A 26,848-nucleotide genomic window follows, 5' to 3' on the forward strand; every position below is an offset into this window, starting at 1 on the left:
ACTTTACCTGCCTAGATACGTTGGTTGTTCTTCTTTGGGGAGATTTTCATTTCCTATCTTCAGTTGGAGTTTTTCTTTGGCTGTTTTATGATTTTTTGTAAAGATGGTGTATACTGTTTTCGAGCAGTTTATTTTGAGCTTCCATTTCTGACAGTAATTGTGGAGCCTCTTGAGGTCTTCATTTAATTTTCCTGCTCCTACTACCGTGCTGTGATGTGTCTGCCAGAGAGCAAGATCATCAGCGTAGAGAGTCTTTTCTGATTTCAGCACGTTCGTCACATCATTAATGAGGACCAGGAACAAAGTGCAACTCAGACAGGAACCTTGGGGTAGGCCCTCCTCGAGTACTTCTCTTGACGAGTGGGCATTGTTCACCCACCTTTGTTTCGATGTTTCGATCCGCTAGGAAAAACTTGATCCATTTATAAAGTTTCCAGTGTATCCCGAGGTCCATCATTTTCATGAGTAGGCCTTTTCTCCACACTCTGTCATACGCCTGTTGGAGATCTACAAAGATGGCAACAGTATGTTTAGTCTCCTGGAAACCATCCTGGATGTCTTGACTCAGTTTGAAAAGTTGGTCTTCTGTGTTGCTGCCTTTTCTAAAACCTGCTTGGTGTGGGTTCAAGCTGTTGGAGTTTTCCAGGTACCAGTAAAGGCGGTTGTTCACCATTTTTTCGAGAGAGTAACATACACAAAAAAGAAGGAAGGGAGATAAGGACCACAGAGGTATGATTGGAAACAACTGTCCCCGTGGTTTTATGCACCCCGCATAATTTAGCAAAATTTGATCATTTTTTGCAGAATTACTGATTATTTTCCTTTATCATTCTTTGTTAAAATTAACAGATACGCATAATTTCACATTTTTGGGCTCAGTTTGCATAATTTCAAAATTTTTCTTGCACAAAACAACTGGCAGAAAGAAGGAGCAAACCACATCAGAGCACCCGCCAACCACCCATCAAATAGGTAATTTGAGTGAAGAAGATAAGAGGTCTTACAAGAGAGTAATATAAAAAGAAAAGAAGTTCAGTCAGTTTTACGTCACTTACAACACAATAAGGTCACATACGTGCCGAAGATAAGAGATATTGCTAAAAAGCAGCATGAAAAAAGGAAGAGGAGAGATGAGGACCGTAGATGTTTGATAGGAAAGAAGGAGCAAACCACACCAGAGCACCCTCCAATCACCCATCATGTCGATCAGTTTTACATGAACAATGACACCATGTCAAGTAAAAACAAAAAACTAATGAAGGATACAGGGCCATTCGTTGAGCCCATAAAATAAAATAGGCAAAGCAAAAAGTACAGAAAGCTGTAGGTAGAATTGAAAAGATATTATTTTGAGTCAGCACGAAAACAGACACATTTTGTCAGGAAGCAGGTGCAGTAATCCTGAAAAAGAAGAAGGAGCAAACCATATCAAAGTGCTAATCAGCTATCTAAAGCTGACAAGTAGATATGAAGAACATCAGGAGGCACTTAAGAAAGGTTTATGAGAGGAAAAGTGGAAAAAGCTGAACTAGAAACAGGTGAGACCTACCATATGGACTGCCTTTTTACTAGATTCTTCTTGCCTGACATTGATCAAGTGCAAACATTAAATAACACATGAAAAGATAGACAAGCCATACATCAGTTATGAGACAAAAAGTAACACATACAACATAATGATATCAATTCAGAGTAGGGGTAAAACAGACAGAAATAAAAGCAGGATCGAAAAGAAACAGGTTCAACCACATGCCGACTCTGATCACTCACACTCGTTACATTACATAATTTACCAACAGGAACATTCATGTGGCACAACAGCACCGATATCATCGCCCAAATATGGCCCTTACTTTTTCTTGAATCTCAGATCATGGATTGTGTCACAGACTCCCACCAGATATTTCCTCAGCTTGGCTTGTCTGAGAACAGAAGAGAACATAGTTGATTTGTATTATTTGGCAAATCATTACAACATCTGCCACATTTAGCCTTTAATAGCTAGCGATGGCACACAAAGAGAACATGGGTTACCCCCTGGGGCAGTGCCACTGACTGTAGTGTCTTTAGGTCATTCCCAAAGGGGGGACATTTCTCGTTCAAGCATAGTAGAATTGTAAATGGGCTGACTCATCATGTCAAGCTCAGAACTGTGCCTGATCTACAACACGGAACTGCTGCTTTTTCTTTCCTAATCCTTACTATTGTCATTTTCCTCTACTTCTTTTGTATGTTTGTCACTCTCTAGTGACCCGCTATTTCCGGGGTGCCTTGATAGTCGAAGCAGTCCTTGTGCTGTTGAAGCTAGAGAGGTGAGCAGAGTAAGTCTGATTCCCTGTAAAGACTTCTCTGTTGACACCCACCCCTTGGTGCTCATATGACCTTATGCAGTTGCGAGCGCCGTAAAACCCTCTACTATAAAAAAAAACAAGAGAGCATGGGGAAAAAAACAACATAAGCCACAATGTAACACTTTTGCCGTTGCTTGTTTTTATCTTTATTTGCCTTTTCCCATTTTGTCCATCAATACAACTTTTATCATATACAAGTAGATGTCTTATCAATTAAGCTAAAGACATGACTTATTTTAATCATAATCCTTAATTTATCGTGTTCTCAGTACCAAAATGAGACCTCTTATTTTCCATCCCATTGTTTTTTTTGTTATTTTCCCTATTCACTACAACTTTACAAAAGAAGTTAATCAGCAATTAAATCACATATGAAAAAGAATGACAGTTTCACCTTTAATGTTGGAACATACTTAATGTTCTGTTACACATAAGTAGGTAATGTGAAGGCAGGTCAACACTGAAGGATTTTGGATATTAAATTTTTAGATAAACAAACCCACAGTTCACAGATCCGCATATATAATAAAGTTATAAAGAAGCCATACATGGAGAAGCAGTAGGGAGCAAAAACTCTATCCCCACCACAAGTTGGTGAAGCATAACAATGGTGCCTTTCTAGTTTCCAAATTGGTGAGACAGAGGACTGACTATTTACACCCTCTGCCAGCTCAGGTATTGCATGGAAAATTACAACTTACTTTAATTTTTCAATATAGGTGTCTTTATGCCCCCACTGACACAATTTAGATCATTTAAGGGGTGGGCTTCTGATCCTTCCTGTCAGGCCCAATCGGGACTGAGAGGGATACAACATTCTTGCAGAAAGACAGAGAAACTCAATAAAAATTTCTCCTCACTCGAGAATCAAACTCCGGTCTCCTACGTGCGACAGCGAAGCACCTAACCACAACACCACAAACACCGGTAAACGACAACTATTCCTACCACAAGAGGTTGAAGTGCTCCTGTGGTACCCTTCTAGTGCTGTAAGCACATCTCAGTTGTTGAGACAGTGGACTGGCTATTTACACCCCTAGTCAGCTCCGGTTTTGCAAGAAAAACTATAACTTACTTCTCCATGATGGTCCCAATGCTGGTCTCGAAGGCTGCCTGGTCGCCCAGCTCTATGTAGGCCTGTATCGTTTTGATGCATGATGTGGGCATGTCCAGGGCCAAAACCTCCAGGTTCTTCTCTGGTAACCACGGGAACTGGGTGGACACTTTACCTGCAATCTGAAGGTAGAGAAAGTTGGTTTGAGTTTTTCCACATGATACTAAAGCTCTTCTCGACACATACAGGGCATTGTCAGTTTGTTTGTTCGAGTAAAGAGAAGCACATTGACACAATAATGGTCACTTACATTAGTGATAGGGAAAAATAAAGACAGATAGAAAGAAATAACAGAGGGAAAATAAAAAAGCAGAGAACCTATCAGAAACACCTTCATCCCACTTGCTTGTCTGAGTTAAAGAGAAGGGCATTGACACGATAAAGTCATTTAGTAAGAGGAAAAAGCAAGAGACGAAAAAATTAACTAGGGATAATAAAGATGAAGGACCTATAAGAGGGCACCTCTGATCTGTTGCCTCATGTTGAAGGCAGAGCACTTGACCCAGAGAGAGAAGAAGAAGGAAAAATCAAGAATAAGCATTGATCCTGCAAGAAAAATGCAATAATAAATATTGACTGAGCACGAGAAAAAAAGTATGAAGCACATGAGTTTGGGGATAAACGAGTCCTGAGCTTAAGAGACTAATACTAATAGAAGGGGTTGCATATCCAGATAAAGTGCAGGGCATCCTTTTGCCATTGATTTGACAAGATCAGATGTAGTCTTTTAATAATAATAGACAGCATTTGTATAGCGCAAATCACCGCTCAACAGCAAGCTCTAAGCACTTCACAATCTATACTATTACCCCAGCAGACCTGAGGGCATTCTGAAACAACCTCAACTTCCTGGGAAGCATACAGTGCAAGCAGCCATTTATAGGCGCTAGAACACTAACATACTGACAAAACCTTTCGCTGTCTATAGCCGGGTACCCATTTCCACCTGGGTCAAGTGAGGAAAATTAGTGTAAAGTGCCTTTCCCAAAAACACAACGTTGGGGCCGCGGCTCGAACCCCCAAACCTCATGATTATGAGTCTGGTAGCCTAAACACTAGGCCACTTTTCAGTTGTAAGGGGAGCACATCCACATGATAACAGTCATTTAGTGCTAGCAAAGAGTAGACGTACAGGCAGAAACTACTGACGGAAAGGAAACAAGGACCCATCATTGAAAATCCTCCATGTGCAGGAATAAACAAGACCAATGGCAAAAACTGAACAGAAGTAAAGAAAGCAGACCAAACCAAAGTGTCCCTTAAACCCTACTATGACAGGTATAAGCATAATGAACTATCAGAACTAAATCATAGAGGAGATTTAAAATTGGTGGGGAGGGACTGCGTCCTATTCATATTTACCAGAGCCTCATGTCTGCGTCGGTACGTGTGTGAGTTAGCATGCGAATTCTTGGCTCCTTTATCCTGTAAGAGAAAGACGATGTTGTAGTTGAAGGAGGTTGCGCCGCTGTTGGTGTTGGTGGTGGCCACGTTGTAGGTGCTGTCGCCGTAGCCGTAGCTGGGGCTCTCCTTGGCCACAAAGCGTGTGTCTCGGCCACAGGCCAACTCTTGGGGATCACTGGGTTGGACGAGGGGTGTAGGGGAGAGGACGAGGGAAGAAAAAAACCAGGGAGTGAATATGGTGGTCTGCAATATTTTAGTAAGGTTTTTTTATGGTCCTTACAACACAAATAGGTCTTATTCATGCCGAAGATTTGAGGTGTTACAAGAAAGTAACAAACACAAAACAAAAAAGAGATAAGGACGATTTATGTTTGATAGGAAAGAAGGAGCAAACCACATCAGAGCACCTGCTAACCACCCACAGCATCAGTGTTTTGCGGCACTGTTGGCACAAACAGTGAAACAAATTTTGTGGCAAATTCAAAATGCATTTGTGGGGGGGGGGGGGGGGGGGTTGGGGGTAACATTTGAAAGCTTACTGTAAAGAATGTGAAATTTCGCTTCTCTGAGCAAAATGCTGCTTTCGCTGTTGTCAATCCAGAGGACTTTGAGTTCATGCTTGTCCCCTTATGCCATATAGAAGAGGACAAAAGTCTCTTTGTTGTAGCATCGACTGTTGTACGGGATGAGGATTATCATCATCATCATTGCCTTTCTCACCCTGCACCAAGGTATAGGCCACGGAAAAACACCCTCCACTTTTCTCTATCCTGGGCTAGCCTCTTGATGTTATTCCATGTCTTCCCACTTTTCTGTACATCCATTTCTGTGATTCTTCTCCAGGTTCCACGAGGTCTTCCCCTTGATCTCTTGCCCTGTGGGTTCCAATCCAAAACTTTCGTTGTTATGCAGCTGCCTGACTTCCTGAGAGTATGTCCAATCCATCGCCACCACCTTCTTCCTACCTCATCTCTGACTGGGATCTGTCTTGTTTTCCTTAACACTTCCACATTGGTGACCCCGTCTGTCCATCTGATACTTAGTAACTTTCTTAGACACCTGTTCAAGAAAACCTGGATCCTCTTTATACAAGTCTTTGAGGCGTTCCATGCCTCACATCCATACAACAGGACCGACTTCACGTTTGAAATGAAAATTCTCAGCTTTGTTCGAAGTGAGATATCTCTGGTCTTCCAAATCCTATCCAAAGATATGAATGCAGCCTGTGCTTTTCCAATGCGGGACTTTATTTCAGCACCTGTTCCTCCCTCTCTGTCAATTATGCTCCGAAGATAGCAAAAAGATTCAACGTTTTCTAGGGCCTTTCCTTCTATTGTGACATGCTCCTTTCGTTGTGCATCTGTCCTTAGGACCTTTGACTTTCCGGGGTGGATCCTCAATCCAACAGACTCCGATAGGCTGTTTAATGCTGAAGTCTTTGCTTGCATCTGTTCCTGGGTGTGCGACAGAAGCGCCAAGTCATCTGCAAAACCCAGATCGTCCAACTGTGTCCATGGTGTCCACTGTATACCATTTCTGTGTCCTCTGGTGGTTTCCTTCATCAGCCAGTTGATTGCCAATATGAAGAGGAACGGTGATAGTAAGCATCTCTGTCTCACACCAGTTTTGATGTCAAAGCTGTCAGTGAGCTGGCCATCATGTACAACCCTGCAACTTGTCCCTTCGTACATGTTCTTGATGAGGTTCACCAACTTCTGTGGGATTGCGTGGTGTCTCATTATCTTCCATAGTGTCGCTCGGTCTATACTGTCAAAGGCCTTTTCATAGTCAAGGAAGTTGACAATCAGCTGGGCTGATTCCTCTGCCTTCTCTGCTAGCCTGTTCATGAATTCCTCCTTGTCTTTTCTTATTGATTTCTTGACATCTTTAGCTGTTTTCCTGTACTGCTCCAATGCATCCGCTCTTGATCCTCTTGTTCTACTTGCATTCGCTTCTGCCTTCAGCTGTCTTCTTATCCTAATTAAATCCAATGAGTGTTGGCTAATCCATTCCTTGTGCTCCCATTTCTTCCCACTGAGTACTTCCTGACATGTTGATGTAAAGACTTCTTTGACCTTGGTCCAGTGTGTATCCACCTCCGTGTCCTCACCGTTAAGATCAGCCAGAGGTTGAAATCTGTTCCTCAGCTGCAGCTGAAACTCTTCTTTCTTGTGTCCGTCCAAGAGACTTACTTGAAACTTGGTTCTTTTGATTCCTGTGCTGGTTCCGTGCTTTTTGAGCCGAAGCTTGAGTTTTGCGAACAGCAGATGATGATCCGATCCAATATCTGCCCCTCTCTGTACTTTGACATCTTCCAGTGAACGCCTGAACTTATGAGAGATACAAAAATGATCTATCTGGTTCTCCGTTACTCCATCTGGCGAAACCCATGTGGCCTTGTGGATCCTCTTGTGGGGAAATACAGAGCCTCCAATAACAAAACTGTTGAAAGCACATATATTTGCGAATCGCTCCGCGTTCTCGTTCATTTGTCCCAAGCCATGTTGTCCCATAATTCTTTCATACCCCACGTTGTCCTGACCAATCTTGGCATTGGCATCTCCCATTATGATGTTGACATCATTCCTTGGTAGTTAGTCGATGACCCCCTGGAGCTGGCTGAAAAAGGCATCCATGTCTCCATCTGAAGCATCATTGTTGGGGCGTAGATCTGTAATATATTCATGTTGATGCTCTTGCTCCTTGTAGTGAATGAAGCCATGATGATCCTTTCCCCGTGCGGTTCCCATCCTGTAAGTGACTTCTGTACATACTTACTCAAAATGAATCCCACTCCTTCCGCATGGTACTCTTCTTCCTTCCCAGAATACAATACTTGTTCCCCCGAGCAGAGCTGCTTCTGTTCAGACTGTATCCAGTGTGTTTTGCCGACTCCTAGTATGTGCAGCTTGTATCTCTTCATCACTTGTACTATTTGAGAACTCTTTCCTGCTTCATACAAGGTGCGAACATTCCACAACGCAATCCAGAGAGACTTGTTCAACAGAGAAGGTTTCGGTCAGAAGAGTCCTTTCGGCTTTGTCCGCTGTCCTTCATTGTTCCTGCTGATGCAGAAGCTCCTCCGTCTCCCAAGATCGAAAAATAAAAAGCTGTGTTTGTCTGTGTTTCTGTAGCTTGCTGTTTTTTACTGGGTTGGGTAGTTGGCCCTCCGCAAACTGGCACTTTTCGGGCGACCAGACCTATGCACTTTTAGTCGCCTCTTACGACACGCAGTATCATGGCAGGTGTATTCTTTGCTCCCCCATAGTGAAACTACGGGGCCCCCCACCAGCAGGGGAGACGGGATGAGGATGAACCGAGGAAATTTTTGCAGTGGCAAACAGGATCAGAAAATATTTAGGGGTGTCAAAGGAGGAGAAGGAAGAATATGAAAATGAGGAGGAAAAAAAATTAAATAATGAAGAACAGGAGCAGAAGGAGGAGGAGGAAAACGAGGAAAAGGAAGAGGATAAGAGGAAGAACAGGAAGATAATGAAAATGACGAGAAAAAGGAGAAGGGAAAGGAGGAAGAGGCAGAGGAAAAGGAGAATGAGGAGGAAAATGAGAAGAAAAGGGAGGAGGAGGAAAAGGAAGAGGAGAAGGAAAGTCACAGATGATTTACCTCCTATCCGCTGTTTTTCTCTGTAGATACTCCACCAGCTGGTGCACCATTACAGTTTTCTCAGTCATTCGCTCCTTGTCCAGGGTTCGCACCTGAAGGGTGAGTGGAAACATGAAGGTAAGCTAAACAAATTTGTCAAAATTTGACAGCACCAAGGATATCAAAATTTGGACTCAATTGGCATGAAATGTTGGTTGCTTAGAGAGACATTCATTCTGGTCATTATTAAAGGGGATATTTTTATTTACAATCTTCTATGGGAATGTTAAAAAACACAAACAAATCAAAATACAAAAGGGGATGTTGCTGTACAGTACAGCAAGAGATTTGTCCTGAGTCAAAGAGAAGGCCGTTGAAAGAATTAAGTCTTTCAGGGCATTACGTATATGACGCAACATAAAATATGATAGCCCCTGATTGCCATTTTATTGGGAACCGGTCCTGAAAGGGCTAAGGAACTAAAGTCTTTTACTGCTAGGAATAAACAAGACAGACGGAAAAAAATTATAGAGATAGTAAAAAAGGAGGACCTCTCAGTGGATTCACTGTAAGGGTGTATCGAACAGGCGAGACTGTCATAGTCACAGACGTACCTTTACAGCAGACGTTTCACCATCCTTCAGTATTATGATGTGAGAAATTCCTTTGTTCCTGCAGTTCTCTTGCAGTTCATCAAAATCCTGCGAGGAAGTAAATTTTAATACTGCATGATAAAAAAAAACAGCTTAAAAATTGTCTTAACAAAGAAATATCAGGTCCCTCCAAAAATTTATAACAGCAAAATTTTGTCCTCTATACTACCACATTGAAAATTCATGCTCAATATACATCGGGACATAAAAAAGATATCATCTATGTCTTTTGAATTAAAGAGACACACATCAACAAATGTTGTCAAAAGCAACAAGACAGATAGAAATAAGAAACATATCTCCAAATGCTCATCATATGTATGGTAAAAGAGTAATTATAATTATCTCTCATCAAAGTAATTACAGTTTGTAAAAGTAGTGGACAAAATAGCATATCGAAGAGTATGGCGAATGCACGTTGAGAAAATATCCATTATAGTAATGACCCTTGTTTTCAAAGGAAATTTGTAAAAAGGAAACGAACCTCAGTCTTGTCGAAAAGGACATCTGTCCTGAACCCTGCAGCCCACAAATCCCGGCCGATTGCGAGTCTCTCTTTGACCATCATCTGATGGCCAACAGTGCAGACAATGACATCACACGGAGATAACTGTGAGCTCTGGAAACAGAGAACAGCAAAGTGCAAGGATTGTTCGCTATTTTGTAAACTTGTCCTGTTTAATTTTTTTTTAAGGACACACTTAATATATCTTTTCAATGAAAAATAATCACACCTTATTTTGTTTGGCTTTACTTTGTCAGTTGTTGTAATTGTAGTAATCAATCCAGCAGACCTTCAGCTTTTGATCTGCAGATTAATGTTCTAGAAAAGAGTAATTTCTAACATGTTCTTGCTTCTTTTGCGAGTAAACTGGGCTTGGACTATAAATTCATCAAGTTTCTTCAATTTATAAAGGTCACAGAATAGTAAGACTATAGGTTATAATTGTGGATCTGAAATCCACAGCAAGTCAGCTACACTTCATCGGGAATAGATAACAGATAAAGAAAATACTAACACTGAAAAGAAGTGGAGCCAGAACAAACTACACGAAAGCATTAATCAACTACATGCACTATTGTGGCTGACGGTTATATGTGAACAGAGTGCCTCACACTGATAAAGACTTTTGGCACAACAATATCATTGTAATTTTAGGGCATTCCAAACCACCTCCAGATGCGCACATCCACAAGTGGAAATGAAGCTTTTAAATGCAAAAAATATGACACTTTGGTGCCAGAATTGGTCTCATATGTCAAAGAAAAAGTTCTCCTAAGCCTTATTTCCTCTTTTTTCACTTAAGAAATATTCTTTTCAGCAGATGCATTGGTCACTGTTATACATTGATGGATGAACTATTATCATTACCAGTAGAATTCATTATCATCACCCCTGCCTTTCTCACCCTGCATCGGGGTACAGGTCACGAACAAATACTTTCCACTTCTCCGTATCTTGAGCTGGCCTCTTGATATTATTCCACTTTTCTGTATATAATTATCTGCCATGTTTCTCCAGGTTCCATGTGGCACCAGTGGAATTAGCAAAAGATAAAAGTCGAGTCACACAGACAAAAACAGACAGACTACCTGCTCCTCCTCTTCCACCACAGCCACCAGCTTGTCGAAAGAGATGCTCACCCCGACCCCGTGACCCGGCCGGCTAGTGGAGTGAAGCGGAGACACAAACCTCTCAATCTGAGCCCAGGAAAAAGAACACAAATTAGGAATGTTTGAAGAAGATCAATACAGATTTCAAGGAACAGTATATTTTTGCAGCACGATGAAAATCAAAACAGTGTGTGAAAAATTTAAAAATGTATCTACTTATGTGCAATGCATAGAAACAAGATTCAAACCTTATAACTTGACTTAAGGAAAAACAAAAATCACTCAATTTGTGGGAAATACCATGACTTAGGAACTTTGTGATAGTTCGCATGGAAAAGAAGACCATGACTAATTGCAACAACAACAAAATTCCAGAAAAAAATATATTCTTGACCAATACAGTGACATAGCATTATATATGTATTATATATATGCACATATATTAGATAAACAGCAAGACATGAGCAAAAAAATATTTTTGACAAGATAATATAAACTCTTAAAGTAAAGAAAATAATCATTGAGAAACATCTTTAAAAAAAGAAAAAAGTTTTTTGTTTACCTAACCACTGGTTAGAAATCAAAAGTGAAACATGTTTCCAGTAACAGTAAAATGGTTAATGAAAAGCATTAAAAAAAAAACACGAAGAGATGTATCAGTCCCAGTATACCAATTTGTCATAGCGACCCCCGGCGGCCAGAACCTCTCGCACAACTCGCTTCTTCTTCCTGTTGTCGCACATGACCTGGAAGACGACGCCGGAATACTGCTGGGGGTTGTAGATGAGGCCCAGAGACACGAGCACCTGCGAAGGACAGCTGGATAGTTACTCGACACTTACAATTGATTTTAGAAAGAGTTTTACGGCACTCAAACAGAAAAGTTTTAGTAAGAGTTTTATGGCACTAAAAATGGAAAAGTTTTAGTAAGAGTTTGATGGCACTTGAACAGATTAGTTTTAATAGGAGTTTTATGGCACTTGGGATATAGGTCATATAATTGCCGAAGATTAGAGGTGTAACTAGAGAGTAACATACAAAGAAAAGGCGGAGAAATATTTTTGGTTTTAGTGATCTTTTTATGGAACTTGCAATACATTTCGGTCATATATATGTGTTGAAGACTAAAGGTGTCACAAGAGAGCAACAAACACATAAAAGGAGGAGGAGAGATGAGCACGATAGATGCTTGATAGGAAAGACAGAGCAAACCACACCAGAGCACCTGCCAACCACCCACAAACATAACATCAACAACAGTAACATAACCAACCTCCAGCTTGAGCCCCAGACTTGTGGCATGTGACAGAATATGTTCAAGGTCGTGAAGGCCACTCTTTGCTAACGTGCTCGCCTGAAAGTCAAAATTTGACGGTTAAAAAATTTTATTGCAAGACCAGCAGACACATCATAAATTCAAACTTACTGAAAACGGTTTGATGAATAAGAAGCACATCAACATACTAAGTCATTTATTTCAAGGAAAAATCAAGACGGACAGTCAAGCAGGAACAACAGAAGGAAAAATAAGAAGTAGGAACTTAAGCCATTCAAGGGCAAATATAGCAAATAAACAAAATACCTTTGACATAAACAAATACTGGCTGGTTCGCAGCTTCGCTCACTCGGTAAAAAAGTGCTTAGAGTAAGATTTTCTTTGAATCATTAAGCAATATCATGCATTCAATCATATCTGGGGTGCAGTTTTGCAAACAAAGCAGAAAGATGACAAAAAGAGGGCTTTTTTTTTGCATTACTTTGTTGTATCTGTGGCTTTCTCTTCATTTTCCCACCAAAAAAGCAACCTCGATGGCAATGAGCAACTCCAAAGCACATTTGACCTCCTTTGATTTGTCACAGATGAAGCCCCTTTTAATTGTATGAAATGAGTCTAGAAACCCAACTAATTTCAAATCACATTTTCCAAAAGAAACAAAGAAAAGCATTTGTGGGAGAAAAAAAAAACTGACCTAGAAAAGCTATTATGAAATATGGGAATACTGAATATATATTTTGAGAGAAAAGAATAATAAGGACCATGAATGGTGATGTAAAAACATGGAATTCAAGAGGACAGCCTTTCGAGTGTAAAGGAAAGGAAAGGAAAAGAGAGACAATCCAGTTCTCATGTACCTGACCCATGGTCTTCGTGATGCAGCGTAAGATGCTTGAGATTTTCCCTAGTGGCCCCTCTGTATCCAACAGTGCAGAGAGCTGTTCTGTGACCTTCACCTTCAGCTCAGACTCAAGGGCAGCAGTTCTCTTGGCTTTATTATTCTGAGACAGCAAGACAGACATTGGAAATAAAAAACAATCAATGTTTCATGTGTAAGGGAGATTCAACTTCTCTTTTGCCCACATGTACAACAGAAATTTTAGTATCATAATTGAGTTTTAGTGCAAAGAGGGTTAAAAACAACAGAAAAAAATAATCTGCACCACCACTTTACTTGACCCATTTAATGCACCAGGGAAGTGAGTTTAGTTTACATACTCCCCTTTTGAAATAGAGACACATATTCATGTGATGCACCACCTTGTTCTATATAACTTAACATCTCTAAATTTTGTTCATCACCTCAAATGGCCCCTTCGCTCCTAACACAATAAAATGTCAAATTCAAAGAAGGGTGTGTATACACACAGCTTTTCTCCTATTTCAGATAACAAAATTGTCAAGAGCGTTCGAGACAAAAGTCCCTATATGACCAGCATCACCATTACTGTCTGCTTTTGGAACACAAACACACGCTGACATGTAGTAGGGAGCCCCACAACTCTAGGCAACTTACAAGAAACTATAACGAGAAAGAATGAAAAGTCAATCTCATGTGTTCTCATTGGTGAATTTATTTTAAAAAGGCATACACATTATTGTCATTTATTTTTATAATGTTACAGTAGGACGCATAATTTTGAAAATCTTTACACAAATTTTTTTTAAATTTTATAATTTAGACAGCAGCACATTACAACTACATAAATAAAAGTTTCTTTAAAGGTTGAATTAAACAAGTTTTCGACATTAACTTGGTCATTCAGACAATGCACACAAATTTTGGTAAGTAAAAGTATTTCTTGCATCTCTTGTTAAACCAGAACTTGTGTTGGTAGCATTGGAAGCTACTGACATCTAAAACACACAAAAAAACACTCCTGTTTTAGTAGCATTTTATGGCACTTGCAACACAATTAGGTCACTTAAGTGCCGAAGAATAAAGGTTTTACAAGAGAGTAACAAACACAAAAAAGGAGGAAAGATAAGGACGACAGATGTTTGATAGGAAAGAAGGAGCAAACCATACTAGAGCACCAGCCGACCACCCACTCCAATGGTTGAAATTCAATACGACCCTTGCAATATATTTAGTTACCTGCCATTGTCCCTCTGAAGCTGAGGCAGACAAAAGAGAAAAAAACCACTAACCATAGTCTCTGCCAACAAGGTCAACGCCCTCTGATGTGTCGTCTCTGGTATGCCACAGTGGAGCAGAATTGCCTTGAGCACCGACATGTGATTGATCCTAACACAATACTTGCGATTCTGAGGGAGAAATAATTCCATATAAATTTGAGTACGAAATACTTGATTGCCATACCAGCTGATGTCTTCACAATACCACAGTATTTTGTTGTTTGCCTAGACTGTGACCATCAATGATTTATTTATAGAGGCACCAGCCATCCATGTCCAGGTGCTGTTTTAGCCTCTTTTTCCTGTCTGCTGATTAATATTCTTTTTTTTCCAATTTATTGGTTCCGCTTCCATGTACCCCATATCTATGGTTTTTTGTTGTTTGCATTTGAGTACATAAAGCACAGAAAACTATTTCAGCCAAAATATTCATTATTCACATTGTTGAAAGTAACATTGTTTACTTGAAATTCAGTGTCATGAAGGCTACATTTCCTGGAGAACAGATTTTTTTTTTTATAGTAGAGGGTTTTAAGGCGCTCGCAACTGCATAAGGTCATATGAGCGCCAAGAGGTGGGTGTCAACAGAGAAGTCTTTACAGGGTATCAGACTTAGACTGCTCACCTCTCTAGCTTCAACAGCACAAGGTCTGCTTTGACTATCAAAGCACCCCGAAAATCGCAGGTCACAAGAGAGTGACAAACATACAAAAGAAGTAGAGGAAAATGACGATAGTGAGGATCAGGAAAGAAAAAGCAGCAGTTCCCTGTTGTAAACACAGTTATGAGCATGACATGAGTCAGCCCATTTACAATTCTACTAAGCTTGAACGAGAAATGTCCCCCTTTTGGGAATGACCTAAATACACTACAGTCAGTGGCACTGCCCCGGGAGGTAGGAGAACAGATTGAGATGCAAAAATTCTGGAAAGAAGTATGGGGGGGGGGGCAGACCACACCAGGGCACTAACCAATAATGAATTCAATCATCAGGTAAGAAAACTGACCATGGATAGCTAAAAAATGTGCCCCAGTAGTGACAGATTTGTATGGGGTTTTATTGTTCAAGTTTGAATGCATTGTGATAATTTCCCCCACAGGAAGATAAAATTAAAGCATAGTCTTATCATCCTATAGCAGGTGTGATCAGTAGCCACAGTGATTGTCTTTCCGTGTATGTGTTCTTTGTCAGATTACGGGCGTATATGTATTTTAAAGACTTTTTGTATGTTGAATGGGCCAGTATGCATGAAACGCTGATTTAAATCTTATTTTATTGTGAAGCGCCTTGAGCCATCAGAGGGTGGGAGCTATAGAAGTGAGCTTTATCATTATTATCTTATGCTACTTAAAACAATATGTATCACGATGCGGTAGAACCAGGCGCTCGTCAGTTTTAGGGCATCTGGAGTTATTGGTATCATCTTAAAGCGTGTTCATTTGTCCATCTTTAGATGAAAAAAATACACACTTATCTTGAACAGAAGTTGAGATATTTATGAATGAAGGAGGTGAGGTCGCCTGGTTTCAGAGGTAAAATTAGTGAGAAAATGGCCGCCAATGTTTGGTGATTTCTAAATATTGAGAGACTTTGATAAATGAAAATTTACATTCGTTGTGCCTTTAATCCATGTTTTCCATATAAATCCACACAGAAATATGTTTTTAAATGGACGTAAAAGGTGTCGCATGAAAAAAACAAAAATGAGAAAAAAATTATCGAACTGGAGGAAAAATGCCGATATATTCGATTTCATTATTTTGACCAGCGCCTGATTTCACCACGATGCCTCACATATGCTTAACTAATTCTACACGCACAGTAGTAAAAAGTGATCGTTATCATCATTATTATTATCTTATACTGCTAAAATCAGTAGGTTAAACAATTTCTACCCACACACAACAGTAAAGTCAAAATTTCAGTAGATGTTGAGTAGAGGGCAAAGGTCAGAGTACCTGGAGAGAGGGGAACAAGTCGATGACCTCTTGAACCACGGTCAGCACCTCAGCATCTGGTATCAAACTGAAGGAAATAAACAAAGCAGGTGATTCTTGCAGTTATCAAGCTTTCTTCTTCTACAACAGCTGTCTGATACAGAGTCCTCTTTTGGTCCTACTCTAAGGTATCGAATAAAAGTGGTCCAAAATTAATAGATGAGGGGGTTGGAATAAAAAAGGGGGGGTGTGGGGGTGTGGCACATTCAATCTCATACCCCTGTACTAGTAGGAACAAATCTGTTTTATTATTTCTCCTTCAGTGAATAAAAGGACAAGAGATCATGAAATTTTAGTGATTTTAGTAAGTTACTGGACAACTTTTCCCATTTAAGAACAAACCAGTTTCATAAAAAAAACATAAACCAATGTACAAGACAAAAGTTTTAAAAATATACAGAAAAGTGAGGTAGCCAACCCGGTACCGATACTAATACTGAGGGTAATTTGCCATTTACAAAAAAGAAGTTTCATTCAGATATCTACTATGCTGGAGCCCTCTTTAGGTACAAAACTAATCTATTTTTTATTCTTCTTCACCTAATGAAAAAACTCAAGGTAAGAGAGACCTGTTTTCGACAAATGCCGAAAATTAATGACACGTTGTGGCATGGCAAAAGAATATGACCGAACTGCTGCCAACGAATCACTGGCACAGCAGTTCTGACTGAAAGCCACTGGAAGCAATTGCTGGAGATGAGGAGTTAAGGGACTCTAGGTACAGCTGAAGTGAAAATTTTTGTTTGGGCTCTAAATTAAGTATACTGGGCTTCCCAATATGGGTCAAGAAACAGAAACACATATCCCTATATGATTTCACTGTCAATTTTCTGAATTCTTCAGATGCAAACGGTTCGACAGACCAAATTTGCGCAAATTCTGTGCAGGGATTCTGAAAAAGATTGAATTGATACAGACAGTGTTTCTGTATATACAACCTGCAACGTACAAAAGATTTACTTTCCAAAGTCTCATACTTTTCTTGTAACTGCTCTTTTAGTGTCATATACGATACATTGACAAAAAATTAATCATAAATCAGAGTGATACTGTCAATCTTTTTTAACACTGACAGAAAATGTATTACAATATCGCAATAATCTTTTAGTACGTTGCAAACATTATTATCTAGAAACAGTCAAGCAAAGTGGGATTGAGCTGTGACATGTACTTTCAGAAATATCTCTGCACAGGTGACCCACCCCCCTAAGAAAATCATAGTTTTGAGAAAACTGAAAAAAACCCGAATTCATACTGGTCTATTTCAACAAAATGTTCACAAACATGGCATATGTGAGCACTTTATAGATGTTTTAGACATTTGAAAATATTTCCAATCGATAAAGCTGATGTTGCTCTACTAAAATAGTCCAAAATTGACTTTTTGTGGCTGTCAGCTACTGCCGTGGTGTACCTTAAACCGAAAAACGGGAGAGAGCAACTCACCTTCCGGAGGAAGTGATGATGTCAAAGTCACACTCGGTCAGCTCTCTTGGGTGGACATTGTACAGGATGTTATAAAACTTTTTCTCTCTGAACACTTTCTCAATGGCAAATCTCTTCATAGACTGGATGTTATTTCGTCCAACATAACGGGCGAAAGGTACCTGCCAAGCAACACCAGAGAGAAAAATGAAAACTGCCATTTGTATATAGTGTCAAAGTTACCCCTTCAACAATTTAAAGTTACGATATAAGATGGGAGGGGGGGGGGGGTAGAGAGGGAAGATGTTAATTGCATTATACAGTGGTGAAAAACAAGGACCAACAAAATGACAATACAATCACAGCAAAATCTTGCTGTTCTGAGGGAAACACAATATATTTGTTATGAATGAAACTAAATTCTTGCTGTAATATGAAACATGAGTGTACCAAGATTAGAAATACACCTTGCATGCACAAGATCAATTTCACTAGTTTGTGTACCTGAAACAGATGAGATTGGAAGACAAGTTACATCTGACATTCAAATTTTCACCTTGGCAAGTACAATCGAAATTGTCCATGACAGCTACCTACTATCGAGGAGAAAAGCAGTTGTCTTTGACAGGTGGACATCTTAGTGGCATAAAAATATTAACCTCCTTGCCACCCCCCCTCCACCCTGTGACTAATCCTCCCCACCCCCCTCTCCACCCATGACTGACCCTGAGGTCCAGCGGCACGGCCACGAGGCTGCCCCGATGGTCCATGAACTGCACCAGCTGCTCTGCGTTCTGGTACACGCTCGACTTGGGCATGAACATGGGCAGCGGAATCCGCACGGCTCCGTGGCTCACCAGCAGCTGGGTCAAAGTTGTCTCCACTTGCTGCTGGAGTAGCGCCCTTTTCTGGGTCACCATGTTCTGGAGAGAGAGAGTCAGGGAAAAGAGAAGGATGGTAAAGCTTGCCAAGAGATCTGTTTTCTATTATAGTAACAGTTTTATTATGGCACCCTGCAACACAGCTAGAACATTTAAGGGCCGAAGATAAGAGGTGTTACAAGAGGGTAACAAACACAAAAAGGATAGAGGGGAGATAAGGATGAAAGATGATTGATAAGAAAAAAGGAGCAAACCACACCAGAGCATCTGCCAACCACAAATAAGAGTCAGGTTTGAGTTTGAGTTTGAGTTTTAGTAAAGAGAAACAAATTGACACAATAATAATCATGTAGTAGAGAGAAGAAACAAGACAGATAGGCAGTCACAACAGAGGAAAAGAAAAGAAGTAGAAAATACCACTGGCGCCCTTCTACCACTTGCACGAGAAAGAATCCGGGAAAAGAGAGGGATGGTTGAGGGAGTTGCTTGCCAAGAGACATGTCTTGGTGAAGGGAGGCATATCCACAAAATAGCAGTCTTTGACTACAGGGGAAAAGTACAACAGAGGGAAAGACGGAAAAGAAATACAATAAAAGTGGCGCCCTCCAACCAAAAGCCAAGTCATCTGTGTGCCCCTATTATTGAAAACTGTCAGCTAAGGAAGGAAGGATGCTCTTGTGTGAAAACAACAGGTAAAGAGATAACAATGGGTTTGACTTTTAAGTCTTAAATCACAATAGACCCCAGGAAGCAGATTAGGTCACTCTCAGCATTAAAAAGTTCACACGACAAAAGGCACATTTTGCCAGAATGTTGATGGAGACAATACTTCTATTTAAAAGCAGCACAAGGAGCAGACCACACTTGAGACCCACCACACACCCACTAATGCGACAACTGACCTTTGAAACATTTGATCTTATTGGAAGTCATGAATGCACCTTCCCCCCATCTCCTTCCTCACCTTCATAAGTTACACATTTCCTCCCCTCCTAATATTTCAATATTTGACATTTATACATCATACTTCAAAGACAGTCACGCTCTATCGACCTTACTCCCTCTCCTGTGGAGCATTGTACCTCATAACCTTATAGACGCCTTAGGTGAATGTTAAATAGTGTGCGCGCCTCCCAAAATTATGTGTAAATGTTTAATGTATTGTAGTAAAAAGTCTTGCAAGCACACCCTCCCAATATGCGGCATCATCCACAAGAAGTGGAGCTTTTGAATGCTCAAAATGTGGCAAATCTTTCTCTACCAGAAATGGTCTTATATTGGCCATAGCAGAAGCCACAAGTTACCGTAACCTTTATTTCTTCCATTTCTCTTGAGAAATATTCCCCTCTGCAGATGCATTGGTTATCGTCAGACATTTATGAACGAACCGATATTATCATCATTACCTCATAGATTTCCTGGTCGTAAGTGAAGTCATATACGGGCAGCACACTCTGCCCAAAGATGACGCTGAGCATGTGGCGGTGCTGTGAGGACTGGGGGTTGCACACCGTTGAGCGCAGGATCTCGCCGAGCTCTGTGTCGTGAACCTGTGGAGCTGGGAGCAGGTCGCTGGACAGAAGCTGCTTGGACGTCGGTCGTAATGACGGGTCATGGTTCAACAACCAGCGGATCAGCTGAGCCTGTAATAATAATAATTGCAATTATATAGCGCACATCCACGTTCTGCAGCATGCTTTAAGCACTTTACAACTTGCCGTCTCAGAACTATTTTATCAAAAGTGTACTTAAGTAAAGAGGCGCTTTGAGCAAAATAGTTTTGAGGCAACAAATTATTATTACCCCACAGAACACTCAGTAGCATTCTTGGCATCCTGGAAAGCATACAGTACAAACTGAGGAACAAACACACTCAAACACTAACAAACTGACAAGAAGTAGCATAAATGAAGTAAACGTTTTCCATAAGGAGAAAAGACTTGGCCATCTTTTTTTGGGTTTAAATATAAGTGTTTTTACTCCCCTATCGACACAATTCAGATCATTTAGGAGGCGAGTTTCCGACCCTGCCTGTCAGGCCAACCTGGGCTGAGAGGGATACAACCCAGTAGAAAGACTGAGATACTCGATAAAAATTTACTCCCCAATCGGAAATCAAACTCTGGTCTCCTGCAAGTGACAGTGAAAAGTCTACCCGCTATACCACAGATGCAGGTACCTAGCCATTGACTTCACTGCATAATTATTTAATAAAAAAAGTAAGTCTTGATCGGGCTTCTTTCTTCCCTTTCTCCAATTCTCCTTGACTTCCAAAATGATGACATGTCTACGCCATGCAAGGCAATCTAAACATTTACAAAAATACACAACAGATATCACTCTTGGACGTCAACAATTTTGTATCAAACCAAAATCTGACCTGATTAGAGAGACCGTTGCCATTAAAGTCCTCTGGCAAGATGATGTATGGTGTCCTTAGATTGCTTAGAATCTTTACCCTCTCCATGCCTGTGGGCAGACTCTTGTGGCACATCTCGAAGAATATGATACCCAGGCTGTAGATGTCCACTTTCTGTGAAAATCAAAACAACAACAAAATCCTTCTCAGGTGACAGTTGTAACGCAGTTTAAAAAAAACAAAAAAACAACAAAAAAACGCGGGTTGAATCAACAACAGCAACCTTTTGCACAGAATCCATTTGGTTGATACTAGCACTGTGAGAAGTTAAGTGGACATGTCACATAAGGTAAACCCCCCCCCCCCTCAAATTATTGTTGAGATCTATGTAACCTCAAAACTTCAGCACTTATGACATATGGAAAATGCTTTCAGCCTGTGAAGCAGAAGCCACACTTACATCTTATACTGCTTTCTGCCATATACAAAACAATTGTAGGTGTAAAACAGTGAGTTGCGTTCATAGGAAACAAACTAATTTAATTGGCTCCCTGTAAAAGAAAGAATAATATTTAAAATCTGCGTCATGTGTTTCAAATGTGTAAATAAAACTGCTCCTTTTTATCTACAAGAACTTATCAGTATATATAAGCCAGGGAGAAACCTAAGATCATCAAACGATAACACCCTACTTGTGACACCTGTAAAATCATACAAATCATATGGAGAGAGATCTTTCTCATATCTTGGTCCATTTATGTGGAACAGATTACCCATGAAACTAAGACAAATAAAAACACTAGATAGCTTCAAAAGACACCTTAAACATTTTCTGTTCCTACAGGCTTTTATAACGTTATTTTTCATTATAGTTGTTCTGTTCCTATATCTGGATGAAAATAGTCTGTGTGTATGTATGTGTGTGTGTGTGTATGTGTGTGTGTGTGTGTGTGTGTGTGTGTGTGTGTGTGTGTGTGTGTGTGTGCATTAATATATATTGCATGAGAAGAAAGGAAGTAGTAAGAAAGGTTTTAAAAAAAAAATATTCCAATGTAAAGCGTATTGAGCTACTTTTTTGGAAGTGCGAAATATATATGTTATATATTATTATTATAATTATTATTGAAAACGGATGGAATTTGGTTGAAACAGTTGCCCTTTTCCCACTATTGTCCACATGCTACAAGAATGGTCTAAGTTTTTATTCATAGTCCAGAGTAAATTAAAAACAACTTTCTAGTATTAGTTTTTTCCCCCCTGATTTAAGCCACAATGATTCCTGGGTCGGTTTGGAAATTTGCGAATGTACTCACATTGTTTTACGACGTGGTGAAAGGTAATTGTATTGGAAATGTTAAGGTGGATCAATTTGATTTTGGCTTTTCTCTGACTTAACCCTGGAAGTACGCAGGCCTTATATAAAGGGCATGAGCTGGGCTACCCAGGAAGTGCACAGGCCCTATAAAAAAGGCATAGACCCTCACTCTTTTCAATGGAAAATTTCAGTGTTCATCAGATGGAAAATGACCTAGTAAATTACAGGTCAAAGTTATAAACAGTGACCAATGACTTTGCAAGTTACCTTGACCTCGTAGTGCATCTCTTGGCCAAGATATTGATCGATAAAGTGACGCGGTCCAGCTGAACGACTACATGCTATGTGTCATCACTTGTTCCGCTGTACTAATGTACTAATTTTTGACTTCATCCCGTTAAACACTTTGTTTATATTTTAAAAAATCCTTTTTCATTTTTGAGAATGGCTCATTCTATCAGCTTTGACAAAAGATATGGTTTTATATGCCCTTTATCATCTGTTCAGCCATAAATGGTAAATTTTCAGTAGCTGGTATACATCTCTGATATCTCAGCTGATACCCCCCCGCCAAACCCCCCATGTTTACAACTGATCAGCTGTGGTGGCAGGGCGTTAGGGGCGGGTTACTTCCGGTGAAATGCTGAGCGCTTCTGGGGTTAAGCAGTGATCTTAACAGTTTGACAATATAAAAAAGGGACACCACCCACCTTGATGTTAATGATATCAAGAAAGGATCCCCCTTTCCCTAAAAAGAAAGAGCCGAAAACCCCTCAGCACAAAAGTCAAGCCTCATTTATTCTGCCGTGGCAAGGCAGAGCGACGTATCAGCACTTTTTATGATTTTAGTTACGTTGCACTGCCATTGGAAATATGGGAATGGCCCTTCAGCCACGTTACGTTTACCATAGTGAAATATCCTATTTGTTGTGCAGATACGTCTTCCTTCCTTTGACACAAGATGCAGAATGGGTATAGGCATCCATTTAAACGAAGATGCAAAATTTAATCATTTTTGCAGATACGTTGGTCTGCTTTGGCACGGCAGTATTATCCTCACCTGGTCATAGCGAACTTTGCCCCCTCCTTCCATCACCTCAGGACTGACGTAGAGAGCAGTGCCCACTTTGCCAGTCAAATTGCCCTCTCCGCTGGCCGAATGAGACAAGTTCAAGGCCACCTCATGAGGGGACGGGAGAGTGAGGTCCATCAGGGCCCCTTGCTGGAAGAGAAAGAAGAAACTATACATTCCCTGCTGCCAACTTTTCAAAACCAAAAAAAAGACTTTACCCTTTACACACATTCTTCCTCATTCAAATACATTCATGCTCAATAGGTAACTATGGTAATGGATACAACAACATTAGACTTATGGACTTCGTTCTCATTATTAGTCTCAAAACCAGTCTTGAAAGTTCATAATTTTTCTTTAGCTTGAGCAAGTCCGTGAGGAGCAAGGCTACAAAAAAGAGAATATGTGAGCAATAATGATAGAAAACAAAGAATAAAATTTATTTTCGAATATGAAAATAAACTTCTGTTCCCACAGCTTCAAAAACGCACTAAAAGCGGTTTTTATACACTGGTTGGCATCTGTATGCATCCCGTAGCATCACACTTTGAGGCACAACATTCTCAAAAATGACTGTAAATGTTTTAGATGATTCTGAGCGACATAAAAGTGCATACTTTCACAAGAATGTCCGTGGTGGCCAGTCCGAAATCTCCAATCTTCACGTGATCTTGGGAGTCCAGGAAAATGTTGACGGGCTTCAGGTCTCGGTGGATCATGCCCTGAAATCAGGAGAAGAAAGATTGTTGGCTTGTTTGTTTGAATAAAGAGAAGCACATAGACACAATAATGGTCATTTAGTGCTGGGAAAAAGTAAGAAGACAGAGACAGACAGACAGAAACAACAGAGGGAAGGTAAAGAAGTAGGACCTACCAGTTGTGCCCTCCAACCACCCGCAAGTGAAGAAAGAAATAAGATGAAGAAAGAGGCCCTCAGAGCATGAGCATACCCTTCTTGTTTTGTTTTAGTAAGTGTTTTACTGCGCTTGCAACACATTCATGTCATATAAGTGACAAAGATTAGAGGCGTTACAACAACAAAACAAAAAAAATCTAATAGGATAAAAGGAGCAAACTACACTAAAGCACCCTCCAACTACCCACTCACATCCATAAAATAGCAATTGGCAGTGAGTCAAAATGACAAATGCCATATTCTGCCATCAATAGGTTAGGATAAGAGTAATACTGAAAAGCAGGTGTAGAGCACATAGAAACACTCAACCAACCACCAGCGCAGACACTATGAAAATGATGACACTAAGGAATATAAAGATCCTAGGACAAAAGACAGAAAGTAAAAAAATACAGGGGAAGAAATGGAGAAATGAGGTATTTACAGACAAAACAAAAATAAAAAAATTCTTCACACATACAGATATAAATTTATATTAAAAAGGTTTTGTGTTTAGTCATCACCTCTAGAATTACTGGTCTTGTATTCCCATTTCTTTTCAAATTGAAAAAGTAAATTAAATGTTGACTTAACTGATGAGTGAACAGTGCCATGTCAGTGTACTAGTGACTTTTTGTCCACATTTTACAATATTTGACCCTGATGCCATGATCTATCCCAATGATTCCTTGTATTCCCCTTCACTTTCAATTTACAAATTTAAATTAACTAAAAATTTCTTAATCTCAACAATCAATTGTTCTTTATGCGCTCAGTTGTATAAAATGTAAGATCTTTACGACCAATTTTTTTTAAAACAATGTTTCATGGACATGAAAAACTTGCATGTTTGCGCGACTAGATGACAACAGAGAGAAATGAGAGAAATGACAGAAATTGTCCTAGACGGCTACTTATAATAGAAGACAACAGTGATTGTCTCAATACAGGTGGACGTCTCTTGCAGTGTCATTATAGAATAGATAAGTCACAAGGGAGGTGAGGGAATTAATGGTTTATACAGGTGATTATTTTGGACATGTGGCTGTTAGAGCAGGTTCGACTGTGTGCAAAAATTTGTTTACCTGTCCATGTATGTGTACAAGGCCCTCGATAATCTCGCGGAACAGACGCCAGACGCGGTCCATGTCCAGGGAGAGGCCAGAGTCGATGCAACTCCTCAAGGTGCTCTTCTCGCAGTACTCCATCTGTGCAGTATAGGTGTGTCAAAGGTTAGGCGTGTGTGGCACTGAGCGAGCGAGTGAGTGGTTAATGTGAGTGTGTGTGTGTGTTCCTGTGCGTGTGTGGGTATGTGTATAAGTGAATCTTTCTGTGTGTTTCCATCTTTGAGCAAAGAAAAGCACATTGTCAAAGTAAAGATTCCTTAGAGCTAGAACAAAAAGCAAAAATGAAATTAAAAGGGAATTTTTAAAAAAAATGAATATGCGTGAATTAAAACATAGATATTATTTTGGAAAGTCTGAACTTGAATAATTTGTGTATTTAAAGTGGCATAGGTTCAGACTGAGGATACAGCTCTTCATGTGACAAGGAAAGTGCCCAAATAGTAGGCTCATCATAGTGATTGAGTTAATAATCAACTTCATTCACTTTAGTAACAGACTCACAGTTTCATGGAGCATATGCCCCCATTCTCAACAATAGCACTGCTGACAGAGTTTGGGTGTCCATTGAGTTCACCTTCACAGAACTGCCAAATTGAACAATGCAGTTTGAATTTGTTTAAGTAAAGAGAGCTCCATTGACACAATATTGGTCAATCAGGGTTTGGATAAAATAAGACTGACAATTAGAAACAACAGCAGGAAAGGAAAGAAGTAAGACCAACCAGAAGCAACCTCCAACCACTAGCTGTACAATGTGGAGACAAGTAGAATGAACAAATTAATTTTTTTAAAAACAAACTGTCACCTGTATGTACAAAATCTTCACTGTCAACTCATCCGGTTCCATCTCTGCCTCCTGGGTGTTGGGAGTGTTGGGCTCAACCGAAGTCGCATTCTGTCCATACAGGGAGGGAAAACATTAGGTCAACACTATAGAAAGTCACAGTCACATTCTAAAAATGATTAAAACCAGTGAACTTCTTTCTAGACAGAGGGACAAATCTATTGTGAGTTTTAGTAAGAGTTTTAAGGGACTTGCTACACAATCAGATCAAATAAATGCAGAAGATTAGAGGTATACCCAGAGTGTCAGAAATAAATAAAAAAGGAGAAGACAAAAGGGCGACAGATGTTTGAGAGGAAAAGAGCAAATATCAGAGCACCTGCCTACCACCTACTTGTCACCTTTTAAAAAAAGATTAAAACAACTGAACTTCTTTCCAGATAAAGAGGGAAAAAATCTATGTCGTGTCATTCGCTTGCATTGCTAGAGAAAAAGAAAAGCACTGGTTTTTTTTTCTGGTCTTAGTATTTTAGTTTTAGTAGAGGCTTTACGGCGCTCCCAACTGTATAAGGTCATATGAGCGCCAAAGGATAAGAGGGGTTACAAGAGAGTAACAAAAATAAAAAAGAAGAAGGGGAGATAAGGACGATAGACGTTTGATAGGGAAGAAAAAGCAAACCACAACAGAGCACCCGCCAACCACCCATGGTCTTAGTTTGGGTGAGGATAAGCATGTTAACACAAAGGCAGCAATAAAGCACAGGTAAAGAGCGAGACTGACATACATACACAAGTATGGACCTATTAGTGATGCTCTCCAACCCCCTGTAGGATGAAGAG

The 26,848-nt window shown here is 40.0% G+C and overlaps 1 protein-coding gene across 2 annotated transcripts in view; it reads right to left on the reverse strand.

The window, feature by feature from the left end:
- LOC101849994 (eIF-2-alpha kinase GCN2) overlaps positions 1-26,848 on the reverse strand; it is a 56,450-nt gene that overhangs the window by 2,058 nt on the left and 27,544 nt on the right. For both annotated transcript variants that reach the window (XM_013080498.2, XM_035968834.1), the window contains exons 20-39: positions 26,030-26,119; positions 25,183-25,305; positions 23,820-23,924; positions 23,191-23,352; positions 20,837-20,989; positions 19,863-20,099; positions 18,301-18,498; positions 17,597-17,757; positions 16,112-16,178; positions 14,165-14,281; positions 12,871-13,014; positions 12,011-12,091; positions 11,409-11,543; positions 10,717-10,824; positions 9,608-9,742; positions 9,085-9,171; positions 8,492-8,583; positions 4,828-5,044; positions 3,427-3,587; positions 1,854-1,922 (exon numbers count right to left, since the gene is read on the reverse strand). In XM_013080498.2, coding sequence (XP_012935952.1) covers positions 1,854-1,922; positions 3,427-3,587; positions 4,828-5,044; positions 8,492-8,583; positions 9,085-9,171; positions 9,608-9,742; positions 10,717-10,824; positions 11,409-11,543; positions 12,011-12,091; positions 12,871-13,014; positions 14,165-14,281; positions 16,112-16,178; positions 17,597-17,757; positions 18,301-18,498; positions 19,863-20,099; positions 20,837-20,989; positions 23,191-23,352; positions 23,820-23,924; positions 25,183-25,305; positions 26,030-26,119 — 2,642 coding nt within the window. The remainder of the gene's footprint in view (positions 1-1,853; positions 1,923-3,426; positions 3,588-4,827; positions 5,045-8,491; positions 8,584-9,084; positions 9,172-9,607; positions 9,743-10,716; positions 10,825-11,408; positions 11,544-12,010; positions 12,092-12,870; positions 13,015-14,164; positions 14,282-16,111; positions 16,179-17,596; positions 17,758-18,300; positions 18,499-19,862; positions 20,100-20,836; positions 20,990-23,190; positions 23,353-23,819; positions 23,925-25,182; positions 25,306-26,029; positions 26,120-26,848) is intronic.

The sequence above is a fragment of the Aplysia californica genome, unplaced genomic scaffold (assembly GCF_000002075.1).
Source record: "Aplysia californica isolate F4 #8 unplaced genomic scaffold, AplCal3.0 scaffold00089, whole genome shotgun sequence".
Taxonomy (NCBI): Eukaryota; Metazoa; Mollusca; class Gastropoda; order Aplysiida; family Aplysiidae; genus Aplysia; species Aplysia californica.